General features: G+C 42.4%; 1 protein-coding gene across 3 annotated transcripts in view; it reads left to right on the forward strand.

Moving 5' to 3' along the window:
* Positions 1 to 8,360, forward strand: part of myo10 (myosin X) — a 290,886-nt gene extending 282,526 nt beyond the window's left edge. For all 3 annotated transcript variants that reach the window (XM_029703950.1, XM_029703951.1, XM_029703952.1), the window contains 6 exons: positions 1,132 to 1,339; positions 1,593 to 1,729; positions 3,240 to 3,360; positions 3,578 to 4,069; positions 4,487 to 4,678; positions 4,877 to 8,360. In XM_029703950.1, coding sequence (XP_029559810.1) covers positions 1,132 to 1,339; positions 1,593 to 1,729; positions 3,240 to 3,360; positions 3,578 to 4,069; positions 4,487 to 4,678; positions 4,877 to 4,987 — 1,261 coding nt within the window. In that variant the 3' untranslated portion in view covers positions 4,988 to 8,360. The remainder of the gene's footprint in view (positions 1 to 1,131; positions 1,340 to 1,592; positions 1,730 to 3,239; positions 3,361 to 3,577; positions 4,070 to 4,486; positions 4,679 to 4,876) is intronic.
* Positions 8,361 to 14,021: the final 5,661 nt, after the last annotated feature.

Consider the following 14,021-nt stretch of genomic DNA (forward strand, 5'->3'; position numbering starts at 1 on the left):
ATGACTTGCTCAGGGCCACAATGGCAGTAAGGCTGAGGTGTCAAACTCAATTTCCGGAGGGCGATGTTATTTATTTCGTTTTTTATTTATTTTATTTAACCTTTATTTAACTAAATCAATTCCTTGAGGGCCATGTATCTGCTGGTTTTTGTTGTCTCCTTTAAATAATTTTCCAATAAAGACCTAAACAATCAGGTGAGCAGAGTTCCTAACTAATCAATGACCTTAATTGATCAATCAAGTACAAGGTAGGAGTGAAAACTTGCAAGAAAACCTGCCTAGGGGTTGGAATCAGACCTCGGTGTAAATAGTGTATTTCAAATACTATAGTGCTTCTCAAACCTCTCCTCGGGGGCCCCCAGACATTTCACAGTTTTGTTGTAACCTCAAACTAGCACACCTGATTCAATTAGGTAAGGGCTTCATGATCAGTTGACCAATTGAATCAGGTTTGCTAGCTCTGGAATAGTTCAAATACGTCTGGGGATTCCTGAGGAGAGGTTTGAGAAAGGCTGCTCTAACTAGCTGTGCTTGATTATTGAGCTTGCCTGGCACAATGGAACCATTGGAATAGTCCAAAAAGTACTATTTGATCCCAGGTCTGGATGGCACCAGAGCAATTGATGTCATTGTAACATGTTGAGACCTGAAGTTAATGCCTTGGCTTTAGCTCAGCAGAGGCTAAGACAGTCTTGTGGTGTGCAGGACTAACCCAGTAAGTAACACCGACAACCATCAGGCTCACTCCCACTAGATTTTTCTACTGGAATTATTGAAAAAATGACATTTATTTTGAAGGTTTCTTATGAATGATGTTGAATAAATGTGTTAGGAAGGTTGTTATGAATGATACCGCAGCATTCACAAAGGGGTCATGAATAGTTTCATAAAGGTGTTATGAGGGCATTATGTATACCCCCTTCATATAAAGTGTTACCAAATGACCACGTCACATTCATAGACGTAAAATATGGTGGGAGCTAGCAGGTCAGGTGGAATTCACATCTGGTAAAGCGCATCCTGAAATAGTTATTTCCAGGTCATGAAAGTAATACTTCATTAGTATCGGAGAGCCTTAAAACTCAACAAAAGCACCAGCATAACAGGGCTCCCCCTCTGTTCCTCCTCCAGGACTCGGGAGCTCTTCCCGGGCATGGAGATAGAACGCTACGCCTCATTCGGCCTGGATTCCCTGAGGAAGACGCGTGGCCGGGAGTACGTACCCTCCCAGGAGGAGATCCGGGCAGTGGTGGCGCGCCAGGATATGACCACCACGGTGCACTGCCATGGCGGAGGCTCCTGCAAAATCACCATCAACTCTCACACCACCGCCGGAGAGGTGAGAGCCGGAGGGGGGGCGGGAACAAGTTTTGAGTTTAGGGTTGTGGTGATCTAAAGGCAATGGTAATGGGTAACGGACTGCAATAACCTTAAACAAAATAAAACATATCTGTCTACAGTTAGCTGAAGGTAAGTTAGCTGAAAATAACCACCGTAAAATGCAAAAAGTTTTTTGTCCCGTTTTTGTTACTTTGACTCATTTGTTTTATCACTTACTTCACAGTTGATAACTGTGTGTGTGTGTCCCCCAGGTGGTGGAGAAGCTAATACGGGGCTTGGCCATGGAGGACAGCAGGAACATGTTCGCCCTGTTTGAGCACAATGACACCACTGACAAAGCCATTGAGAGCCGCACAGTGGTGGCTGACGTCCTTGCCAAGTTTGAAAAGTACGTTTGTGTGATGAAGTGTATGTGTGACAGTGACGTGCGGTGAGTTTGGTGGCTGAGTATATTATCAAAGCCAGATTTACACAATAATAAACCTTTATGAAGCCCAAGTTTACCATACAACAGATAGCTCGAACAATAAATCTACATTGAAATAAAAGGCAGAAATCAAAAATATTACTTACTTTTTCAAGGTAAACAAAGCAAACTCGACCAAACAATGGCGAAAATGAGAAAAGTAAGCTACAAAGGAAAATATTTTATAACGGTATCTGAGGATTCAGCACTGATGAATGGATAGCGATGGCGCAGGTTAACTCTGTGGTGCTCAAAGGACAGCATCTTTGTCTAGCCAGCTATAATTCTTTCCGTTTGTGGACAAGCCAGGAGACGGTTTGTGGGCACAGGTCATTTCACACACACTGATTAAGTTTTACAAGTTTGAATACACCAATAAACCGTTATTCTCATATTCATTCAACAGTAGCCTAACCCGCAAATTGCAAAAGAAAATGCATTTAGTCCCACCTTTACTTGTAAATTAGGTCCATTCGTCTGTCCTCACATCACTGACTGCTTCAATCAAATCCTTCTGTATTCTGTTTGATATAGGTCTACCCGAAACACCCAAGTGTCTGGGTTCATCATTACCCCGAAATACTAACTCTTGTTTCCCTAAACATGTTGCTCTCTCTAAGGTCCTTCTTGAAAATCTCACGGTTTGCCTTTATGCTACCTTGGATTGTGCATGGTGACATGTTGTTTTTCGCTGCTCATTTAACGGCAGATCGATCCGTGATCTGGTGTTGGATGTGCGATGCAGATTTTTCGTGTTTGATGAGTTCATCAGGTTGTTGAGGTCGCAGTAGCAGCCTTCTGTTGAAAAGCTGAAACAGCACAGGCAGCTAAAGGTAGCGCAGCCATTCAGCCAGTCCTTTTGTTCATACCACTCTTGTTTAAATGATCAGATGATTTTCTGTCCCTTCCTCTGATACCACTCCCTGTTATGACGTAGCCTACACCAACTTGGAATTTCTTTTAGGTGCTGTATAGTGTCCATTTTGTCAGGTTGTTTTTGCTCACTAGCTAGCTTTTTTTATTCAGTTGAAGGGATGCACGCCAAATGATGTAGACACGCCCAAATAATGTTTAAGCTTTAAAGACAATACGAATGCACAAAATATGAACTCTGCTCAATGCAACAAATGAAGCTAGTATAAACAGCAAGGCCTATGCATTGAGTGGAGTAAGGAATGGCTGCGCATGTCAACGATTTGACTAGATCAACGAGAGATTTTGATGTAGTTTCAGCAAATGTTGGTATTTTGGGCATAAAGGCATAAACATTGAGAAAAAACATTAGATAACCAAAAGGGATGGCAATTATTTTTTTCTTTTTTCTTTCTTTTAACACCTATTTTATTAGCCTACCCTGACTGCCCTTAACTGGTGTGAGAATGTGTGTGTGAGAGTCTGAACAGTACTAGTAACACTCACTCATCTTTTCCAGGCTCTCTGCAAGTCAAGATGAGACCAAGACAGGCTGGAAGTTCTATTTTAAGCTTTACTGCTTCTTAGACACAGATAATGTACCCAAGGACTGTGTTGAGTTTGCCTTCATGTTTGAGCAGGTATGAACCAGCGAAAAAAAACATCCATCCACACTGTTTCTGTCTGTCAGTCAGTCTACAGATTTTAAATGATCAAGATCCGTAATTGTTCTGTTGGCTGTGTGTCTGCCAGTCTAAATGTTAATCTGATGATAACAGCTTGTCAAAGACAATCTCTTTCACTTTCCCCCCCTCTTTTTCCTCTTTCCTCCTCTCTCTTTCTCTTGTCCTCCTCCAGGCCCATGAGGCGGTGATCAGAGGCCATTACCCAGCCCCGGAGGAGACCCTCCAGTTCCTGGCCGCCCTGAGACTACAATACCTCCTCGGAGACTACAACCCCCAAGCTACCGTGCCCGAAATGTCTCAGGTGTTCCCTATGACTCGGTTGCGTGCCCGCATCCAAAATTCCGCCAAGACTTTCTCCCCGGCCACTGGTTTGGGCATGGGGTCAGTGGTGGACCGTTCCGATGGAACCTCGGAGAAGAAGCGCTCCAGCTTCCTGGAGGGAACGCTAAGGCGTAGTTTCAGGAGCGGCTCAATGAGCCGCCAGAAGTTGGAGGAGGAGAACACGCTCGAGGCCTGGATGAGGGAGGAGATAGCGGCAGCACGAGCCAGCCTGGTGGACAAGTGGAAGAAGCTGCAGGGGATGAACCAGGAGCTGGCCATGGTGAAGTACATGGCACTGGTCAAAGAGTGGCCCGGCTACGGATCCACGCTCTTCGAAGTGGAGGTGAGTGGCCCTTACCAAATAGTGGTTTACATTTCAATTTTAGACATTTAGCACAGGGTTTCTTAACCCGTTTCGTCTGGGACCCTAAGTCATTTCGCATTTTTGTTCTACTCTACCACTATCACACCTAGGTTGTGTTCATTAGGGTACACAATGGAATTTTTTTTTAAATAAAATAAAATCCGGAAAACTAATTGATTTTTATTTCCCTGTTAATTCAGTCCGTTTTCTTACATTTAGTGCCTTGTGAACACAATCCTGATTCAAGGGCTTGATAAGGATGCATAGTGTTGGACTGAAACAAAAAAATAATGCCCAGACTCGGACCGAAATGGAAAACTCTAGAAGTGAATCTATCACCATCATTGACCCATTTCTCCTACTCATACCATGTCTCCTTCTTGTCTCCTTTCCTAGTCCTGTGACGGGGCCTTCCCAGTGGAGCTGTGGCTGGGGGTGAGCAGGGAGGCCATCTCGGTGTATAAGCGTGGCGAACCCTGGCCCCTGGAGGTCTTCCCCTATGAGCTCATCCTTTCTTTTGGGGCCCCACTGCCAAATGCCTACAAAATAGCCGTGGAGGGCCGCGAACTGCTCTTCGAGACCAGTCTGGTATGTTAAGTCACCCATGATCCCATTTGTGCATTATATAGACTGTTTTAAGGAGCCATGGTGGTAATGGAATGTTTTTTTAATGGTACACGGTATTATAATTATACGTCCATAGAAAGTGTTGCAAACCATTTTCTGTTATACAGCGACTGTGTCAACTGTAAGGTCCTAACCGCGCCTCCTTCACTCTTTCCCCAGGTTATGGACATTGCCAAGCTGATGAAAGCATACATTAGCATGATCGTAAAAAAGCGCTACAGCAACTCTGCATCCATCAGCAGCTACGGTAGCCAGTGTAGCACCTGGTGAGGTGTCGTCCAAGACCTTTCACCTTTCATCACTTAGCAGAGGGCTGGGGGAGGTTGAGTCCTGCGACAGCCTTGTCAGGACACCTTTCCCTCAATGTTTTGGAGAAACGTGATTTTGAACACTCTGGGCCAGACTGACTTTCTCATGGCTCTTATTGCTAACCAGCTAGCTTTGTCTTTCTTATGCTAAGATGCTAACATGCTACCATTACAAGGGCTTTTGTTACAGGGTGAGACTAGTGTTACTGGGGTGGTTCCTATGAGTGTGCGGAGTTGGGGCATGGCCAGTCAGAATGTATAAGGGCTCAAGGTAGAAGTTGTCCCTAACCACAGATCGAGGATCAGATTACCTAACCCAAACTCCAGATTTAAAAAAAATCGGACCCTGGACCAGCGGTTAGGAGAAACTTCTACCAATTCATGAGTACCATGTTTGGTTCTTCTAATGGATGAAACCTTAATTAGACGCCCACTTCTAAGCTTTGGAATACTCGGGGCCTGCCGGTTGTTAAGGAACCATCTCTTTTATTGTCAAGAAATGGAAATATGCAACTCAATACACAAATTATTTTTAAATATATAATGATTGTTGAAAGGTGAACATTAACAGTGATGTAAGGGTTCAAAGTGCTTGAAATAAACCCTTAAAATAGCAGACTGCTTAGCGGCACCCCATCCTTACAAACGGTAAATCAATGGAAATTAATTATTTGATTTAATGAAAATCTTCCCCTCCTATATATAAAACATTTGTTCAGCTTTCTGGTCTCTGGGTATACCAATTTTTTCAACTCAAGTTGTGTCATCTAACATGTCCAAGCAGGAATGCATGATAAATAGATTTTGATGTGAAATAGGCATACCTAAACCAGTGAGTAATTGGCATGAATTTTGGATTGACAATTAGGCTATTGTTGCTAGAATATTACTGTCAAAATAGGGCTTCAGAATTGCAGATATATTTTGTTTAATAGAGAAAAATGTACTTTTGTGTACAAATAGGCTATCACACTTGGGGCTAATCACTGGGGAAACTCAAAACCAAAACCCCAATAGTAGCCTACGGTTTCTTCTTGCGATTGGATTTTTAAATGCTCCACAATTATTGCATTCTTCTCTTCCTTTCTCTCCATCTAGACTACTCGGAGCACACGGGGAGAAGCAGGGGCAAGGCAAACACTTTCATGCAGGAATCAGTATTGTACCGTTTGACCAAATCAGAGTTTTAGCTGCCCCAAAAATATAACGTTTTGAGTGAAGGCACCTGCTAAAATTTGTAGTTTGCATGGACGCGACCACTTCAAAGCGTGGAAGTGGAATTTCCACCTCCAGTGTGTCTACAAGGACTATGTTTCAGGCCTAGTGCTTATTTGACTCATAATATACCTCGCTTTATTTGACAGCATTATTTGAAAGGATTTTAGGCCTAGTGCTTATTTGACTCGTGCTTATTTAACTCATTATATACCTCACTTTTAAGAGTTGGGGGTAAACAGGGCAGCGGGTCATCATGAGATACTGTCGAAGATTTTATCCACTGCCTGCCATAGACTATTATAAGCGTAGCAAATGCAATATTACTATTGTGATGCCTAATTGCCATGGTAATTAGGAATGTCCAGTCAATTAAAATTATCTTAACTTACATCAAATGCTTTATGACAGCATCATCTCCCATAGCAGTGCCAATCCAAACCCCCAAAAATTTAAAATATTTAAAAGAGAAAGGGCCCAATTTAATCAGATCCGCTTTAACCGACATTTGCATATTGGTTGTTTTGGCTATGTTGGAGCTAGAACCACATCAAATCCACAAGCAGCTCTGTGCAGTAGGCTATTGTGGAAATTTCCATTGGATGGACCGAGTCGCATTAGTAATAATCCCATGCAGCCTCTAAACCTCCATTAGGCTGATATAGATCCTTATTGTGGCTTGACAGCTCTTAATGTAGTTACACCTCAGACACCTCCAAAACACCAGCTATGCAGGTGTCAGCTGTCGCCTGTTCACGCTTGATCTGATTGAATCCTAGCCTCAGAGCTCCTTTGAATCAGATCCGCTTTAGCCAACATCCGCATAGCGGTTGTTTTTGCTGTGTTGGAGGTAGCGCCGTATTGGAGCTGTCAAATAAAGAATTGGATCCCAGCATTTCTCCTAAAGCGTACATCGCCATTTGCTGCAGAGTCGCATGAACAGAAATCCCATATGCATCTGTGTTTACAAGTTCGAACACTGGAATGTGAGATGTAATCTACACCTCAAATAGGATGATAAATCATTAAATGAATGAGGATTTTTTTATCAATTTGAGGGTAATCATTTCTATATAACCTACACATTCTCGTTCGGAACTTCTAACATGAGTGGGGCGGGTGTGGCTTCATGACAATGATCACAAGAGCAACTGCTGACCGATTTATGGCTCCAATGCAGTTCCACCTCCAACACCGCCAAAACATCCACTATGTGGATGTCTGCTATTGCCGGTTAACACTTGATCTGATTGAACGTACTGTAGGTCGTAGTTAGTTTAAAGTCCTCATTTTTATTTAGAAGACTTTTGCCTAGTGAGCTTTGTAGCCCAAAGGACACTTACCTGATGGGCTAGTAAGGGAAGGGACCTAACTTTTCCTCCTTCCACAAGAGGAGAGTTCTTTACACCTCCTGCGGACTGGGCGAGAAGTAGATCGTCTGTGTCTGGGCATGATTATTGCTATACCCACTGAGTATCTGGACCCGTGCTTTTATAGGCTTTGCCTTGGGAGTGAAATTACTTCATAATGGCATTGACATGATGCAATAGCAACAGTGCCATTCCAAACACAAAAATCTAAAAATAAAACAAAAATTCTGAAAATTGGCAAAAAATGTTAGGAGTAGCTTAGAAAGCTTAGTGTATTATAATGTCGTTAGGGCAGCTTGGTCCAAAATAATCACGTTTACTTTAAACATCTGGACAAAAAACACATAGCAGTACATACTCAAAGATCTCCAGCTTGGAAGGTGCTTCATTATTTCCCTCTACCAGCAAAGTTCTCGTAAAGTTCCTGCAAGGTTGCTTTAACATAAAAGCGACACCCCACAGCATTTCACTGGAACTCCGCGGGCGGTAGCTCCACCCAAAGATATGCAGGATCCTTATTCAGTGCCTTGTATATTATGTACACCTGTTCTTTTTCAATAGATTTGGTTTCAAACGTCTATAAAATGAACCACAAAGAAATATATGAGATAAACATGTTATTTTTCTCCCAAAGTCAATTTCAAAGCTTACAGTGAAAGTATAACAACGGTCGGTGTATCTTTTTTTTCATTTGTATTAGCTGTGTTATGTATTAAAGGATGATTCTAGCAATAAATGAATACCTATTTACTCAGGTGTCTGTGTTTTGAGTTATTTTATGTGTATTTTAACAGTATTCAGGATTAGAGGAGACAATCTGACTAACTTGTAATCAGACAGAAATGACACAAATAAATTCATTGTCATGATTCACTCTCTTCATCTCTGCACTGTGATAGCTGATGTGTGAGCTGTCTGGTACATAATGGCTACCATGGCATCACCCAGGTGGTTGCTACACATTGCTCATGGATGTTTCCCCCGTACAACGTTAATGAAGTGGTTCAAGCATCGAGGAAAATTGAATATAAATCCAACCAACCAATATCATAAAACAAAATTGTAAGGCTAAAAAATCCGGTAGTTAAAGACCAGTGACTACATATGTAAACCACCCAAAGTGCATTTGTTTGCTAATTCCGTATTTAATGAGCAGAATGCAGTATTTATTCCTAAACACATGCTCAACCTTGAGCAGAATCCCACTTCTAACATACTAGCAACAGTATTTATCAATGACCATTCAACAAAAGGTTTGTAGAAAAACATTTACCACTGAACCTTTGACCTGGAAATTAAGCCAAATTAAACCAACTTTAAGAAAAATAAGTTGAACTCCAGGAGTGGAATTTTCCTAGATGAAAAATAACCCTGAATCGTCAATCAGATGCAAAGATATATCTTCTGCTACAGCCTCTCGTCTTGATATGTAAACCACTCATAGCTTACTCAAGAGCTTTCCACCCAATGAGGAGAACTCTATACGTCAACACATTTTTAGCCAAACCTATTCTACTATATAAAAAAACAATCACAGTCTAAGTCATCAAAAGCATGTCAGAATATGTGCTTAAAAGGAGTGCGCACGTGCGACTATTCTGTGTGAGCGGTTAACAAAGAAATAAGTACTCCTATATGCTTATTTTCCACTAATGGACTGGATGGTTCTTGAACTCAGAAAATATTGGGGGGGGGGAAATCATTTGTATTGCCTCAAATGATCAATATACACTACATGACCAAAAGTATGTGGACACCTGCTCGCCGAAACATCTCATTCCATATCAGGGGCATTAATATGGAGTTTGTCCCCCCTTTGTTGATATAATTGCCTCCACTCTTCTGGAAAGGCGTTCCACTAGATGTTGCCAGATAAGACCAGTGGGCCTGCCGGCAAGATAGTAACAGTCAGCCTGCCATATAGTACCAGTCGTTCAGCCACATTGGACCAGTCGGCTATGAGGTGTGTGACTATGATTCTAAAAGTCGAGAAAAAAAAGGCATTGTTTCTTGCCTCACGCTGGGCATTCACAAGTGATAATGTATAATTCACAAGTGATAGGTTAATATTGTCACCCATCAGACTATTATTTATTTATCTTGTCTTTAAAATATACTAAATAGTATATGTGTGAAATTTGTTTTGATTTAGAATGGACCATGTCATCTATGCACTTAAATAGCGAATGGAGGACGCTTTTCCCGTGGTTAATTTTCATGCCAGCCAGGTAGGCTATACTCCTGTTGTAAAGATAAGCAATGTGCTTAATATTAGGAAAGTTGAGAAATAAATATAGTAGGCCTAGCCTATAGAAAGCTGATGGGATCCTGCTGTTAATAGAGGCCATCACTCTGTAATTTGACTACCTTCATGACTCGTGAGCTCAGGTGTGATGGTAATACGGTCACCGCAACAGCCCTAGTGGACACCTGAGCCTAGAGTATCTCAGTTGGTCCCCCCTTTGCTGCTATAACAGCCCCCACTCTTCCGTGAAGGCTTTCAACTAGATGTTGGAACATTGCTGTGGGTACTTGTTTCCATTCAGCCACAAGAGCATTAGTGAGGTCAGGCATTGATGTTAGGCATGGCTGGCAGTCAGCATTCCAGTTCATCCCAAAGGTGTATGATGGGGTGGCAGTCAGGGCTCTGTGCAGGCCAGTCAAGTTCTTCCACACCAATCTTGACAAACCAATTCTGTATGGACCTCACTTTGTGCACAGTGACATTGTCATGCTGAAACAGGAAAGGGCCTTCCCCAAACTGTTGCCACAAAGTTGGAATCACAGAATCATGTAGAATGTCATTGTATGCTGAAGTATTAAGATTTCCCTTCACTGGAACTAAGGAGCTTAGCACAAACCACGTAAAACAGCCCCAGGTGATCATTCCTCTGCCACCAAACTTTACAGTTGACTTTACTATGAATTTGGGGCAGGTAGCGTTCTCCTGGCATCTGCCAAACCCAGATTTGTCCGTGTTACGAACACCTCTTGGTGGAAGGAAGGCTACACCCTGCTGCAGCTCAACTCCCTGTGGAGTGAAAGAGGTATGTGTTCGTAGGTGCGGGGAAGGATGACAGAGGCTCAGAAAAGTTACTGTTTACAGGTAAAGGTAAAGTGGGGAACAGGGGCTGGATGGAACCAAAGCAAAGAAAGTAAAATCTAAAGAGCCCCCTATCCTACCTAATCTTAGCACCACCTGGCGCGCTAACCAAAATGCATGGGTTGGTCCGCCCAGGTCTTACCTAGTGTGTATAGACAGAGTAAATACTATGGGTTATGTATGCCCGCTGGCCTCTTGCCTAAACACTCCCAAGGTGCCTTACCCTTCCCCCCTGGGAACAAATGAAACAGAATAATTCACCAAACTCAGTGAATACTTTTTTTTTTAAACACAAAGTCCTACGGAATACACATACCTCTGCAGGAGCAGCTACAAAATACTTCATAACAACACTTTCTGACCAACACAGCACATACAAAGAAGCTCCCTCCTAACAAAGGAACACTGGCTTTTCAAGCTGCAGAGGGAGTCGGTAATTGATGAGCCAGCTATTTCCCCTGATGAGAGGGGGGGTCAGAGCTCCAATCTGCAATGGGCCGACCAATCAGCTGCTTGGAATCCAGGAAGCCATCCTGAAATACACACACATACAAACCCACAACACAGAATCTGGGGAACGTAACAGTTCATCGGACTGCCAAATGGTGAAGCGTTTCCACTGCTCCAGAAGCCAATGGCGTCGAGCTTTACACCACTCCAGACAAGCTTGGCATTGCGCATGGTGATCTTAGGCTTGTGTGCGACTGCTCTGCCATTTCATTAAGCTCCCGACAAACATTTATTGTGCTGACGTTGCTTCCAGAGGCAGTTTGGAACTCGGTAGTAAGTGTTGCAACCGTGGACAGATTATTTTTACGTCCTACGCACTTCAGCACTTGGCGGTCCCGTTCTGTGAGCTTGTGTGGCCTACCTAGATGTTTCCACTTCACAATAACAACACTTAAAGTTTCACAGTTAAAGTCACTGAGCTCTTCAGTAAGGCCATTCTACTGCCAATATGCTTGATTTTATACACCTGTCAACATCGGGTGTGGCTGAAATAGCCAAATTCACTCATTTGAAGGGGTGTCCACTGGAGGTTGGCCGATTATGATTTTTCAACGCCGATACCGATTATTGGAGGACCAACAAAAGGCCGATACCGATTAATCTGCCAATTTTTTTTATTTATTTATTTGTAATAATGACAATTACAACAATACTGAATGAACACTTTTATTTTAACTTAATATAATACATCAATAAAATCAATTTAGCCTCAAATAAATAATGAAACATGTTCAATTTGGTTTAAATAATGCAAAAACAAAGTGTTGGAAAAGAAAGTAAAAGCGCAATATGTGCCATGTAAAAAAGCTATCGTTTAAGTTCCTCGCTCAGAACATGAGAACATATGAAAGCTGGTGGTTCCTTTTAATATGAGTCTTCAATATTCCCAGGTAAGAAGTTTTAGGTTGTAGTTATTATGGGAATTATAGGACTATTTCTCTCTATACCATTTGTATTTCATATACCTTTGACTATTGGATGTTCTTATAGGCACTTTAGTATTGCCAGTGTAACAGTATAGCTTCCCTCCCTCTCCTCGCCCCTACCTGGGCTCGAACCAGGAACACATCGACAACAGCCACCCTCGAAGCATCGTTACCCATCGCTCCACAAAAGCCTAGCTAGCCATTTCACATCGGTCACACCAGCATAATCTCGGGAGTTGATAGGGTTGAAGTCATAAACAGCTCAATGCTTGAAGCACAGCTAAGAGCTGCTGGCAAACGCACGAAAGTGCTGTTTGAATGAATGCTTACTAGCCTGCTGCTGCCTACCACCACTCAGTTAATTATAACATAATAACACACAGAAATACGAGCCTTAGGTCATTAATTTGGTCAAATCCGGAAACTATCATTTCGAAAACAAAACGTTTATTCTTTCAGTGAAATACGAAACCGTTCCGTATTTTATCTAACGGGTGGCATCCATAAATCTAAATATTCCTGTTACATTGCACAACCTTCAATGTTATGTCATAATTACGTAAAATTCTGGCAAATTAGTTCGCAACGAGCCAGGCAGCCCAAACTGTTACATATACTCTGACTCTGCGTGCAATGAACGCAAGAGAAGTGGCACAATTTCCCTAGTTTAATATTGCCTGCTAACCTGGATTTCTTTCAACTAAATATGCAGGTTTAAAAATATATACTTCTGTGTATTGATTTTAAGAAAGGCATTGATGTTTATGGTTAGCTAAATTCGTGCAACGAATGTGCATTTTTCACAAATGCGCTTTTGTTAAATCATGCCCTGTTTGGCGAAGTTGGCTGTCTTTGTTAGGAAGAAATATTCTTCACACAGTTCTCAACAAGCCAGGCGGCCCAAACTGCTGCATATACCCTGACTGTCACGAATCCCACCGAAGGTGGCTCCCCTGCCTGCTCGGGCGGCGGTCGGCGGTCGTCGTCGCCGGCCTACTAGCCGCCGCTGATCCCTTTTTCCTTTTCGGTTGGTATGTCTTATTGTTTGCACCTGTTCCTTATTTGTGTCTCTTGATTTATGGTTATTTAAGCCTGTTTAGCCCGCCCAGGTTTGTGCGGGATTATTTTCGTCAGAGTGCTTTTTTGTTGGATGTGCTGGCGATCTGCCTGTGTTATTTTCTGTGCGAACTGTGGACCCGTTGTATAGGGGTTGGGCACTTCGTTATTCACGCCGGTTGTGTTGGCATCGACCGTTGTCGTACTATAAGGAATAAACACATTTTTCTTACCCCTGCTCTCTGCGCCTGACTCCTACCACAACTCCTAGCAATCGCTGACACTGACTCTGTTGCACAGGACGCAAGAGAAGGGACACAATTTCCCTAGTTAAAATAAATTCATGTAAGCAGGCAATATTAACTAAATATGAGGTTTAAAAATATATACTTGTGTATTGATTTTAAGAAAGGCGTTGATGTTTATGGTTAGGTACACATTGGTGCAACAACAGTGCTTTTTTCGCGAATGCGCTTGTTAAATCACCCGTTTGGCGAAGTAGGCTGTGATTCAATGATAAATTAACAGGCACCGCATCGATTATATGCAATGCAGGACAAGCTAGATAAACTAGTAATATCATCAACCATGTGTAGTTAACAAGTGATTATGTTAAGATTGATTGTTTTTTATAAGATACGTTTAATGCAAGCTAGCACCTTACCATGGCTCCTTGCTGCACTCGCATAACAGGTAGTCAGCCTGCCACGCAGTCTCCTCGTGGAGTACAATGTAATCGGCCATGATCGGTGTCCAAAAATGCTGATTACCGATTGTTCTGAAAACTTGAAATCGGTCCTAATTAATCGGCCATTC

Source organism: Salmo trutta, chromosome 21 (genome assembly GCF_901001165.1).
Source record: "Salmo trutta chromosome 21, fSalTru1.1, whole genome shotgun sequence".
In the NCBI taxonomy this organism is placed as follows: domain Eukaryota; kingdom Metazoa; phylum Chordata; class Actinopteri; order Salmoniformes; family Salmonidae; genus Salmo; species Salmo trutta.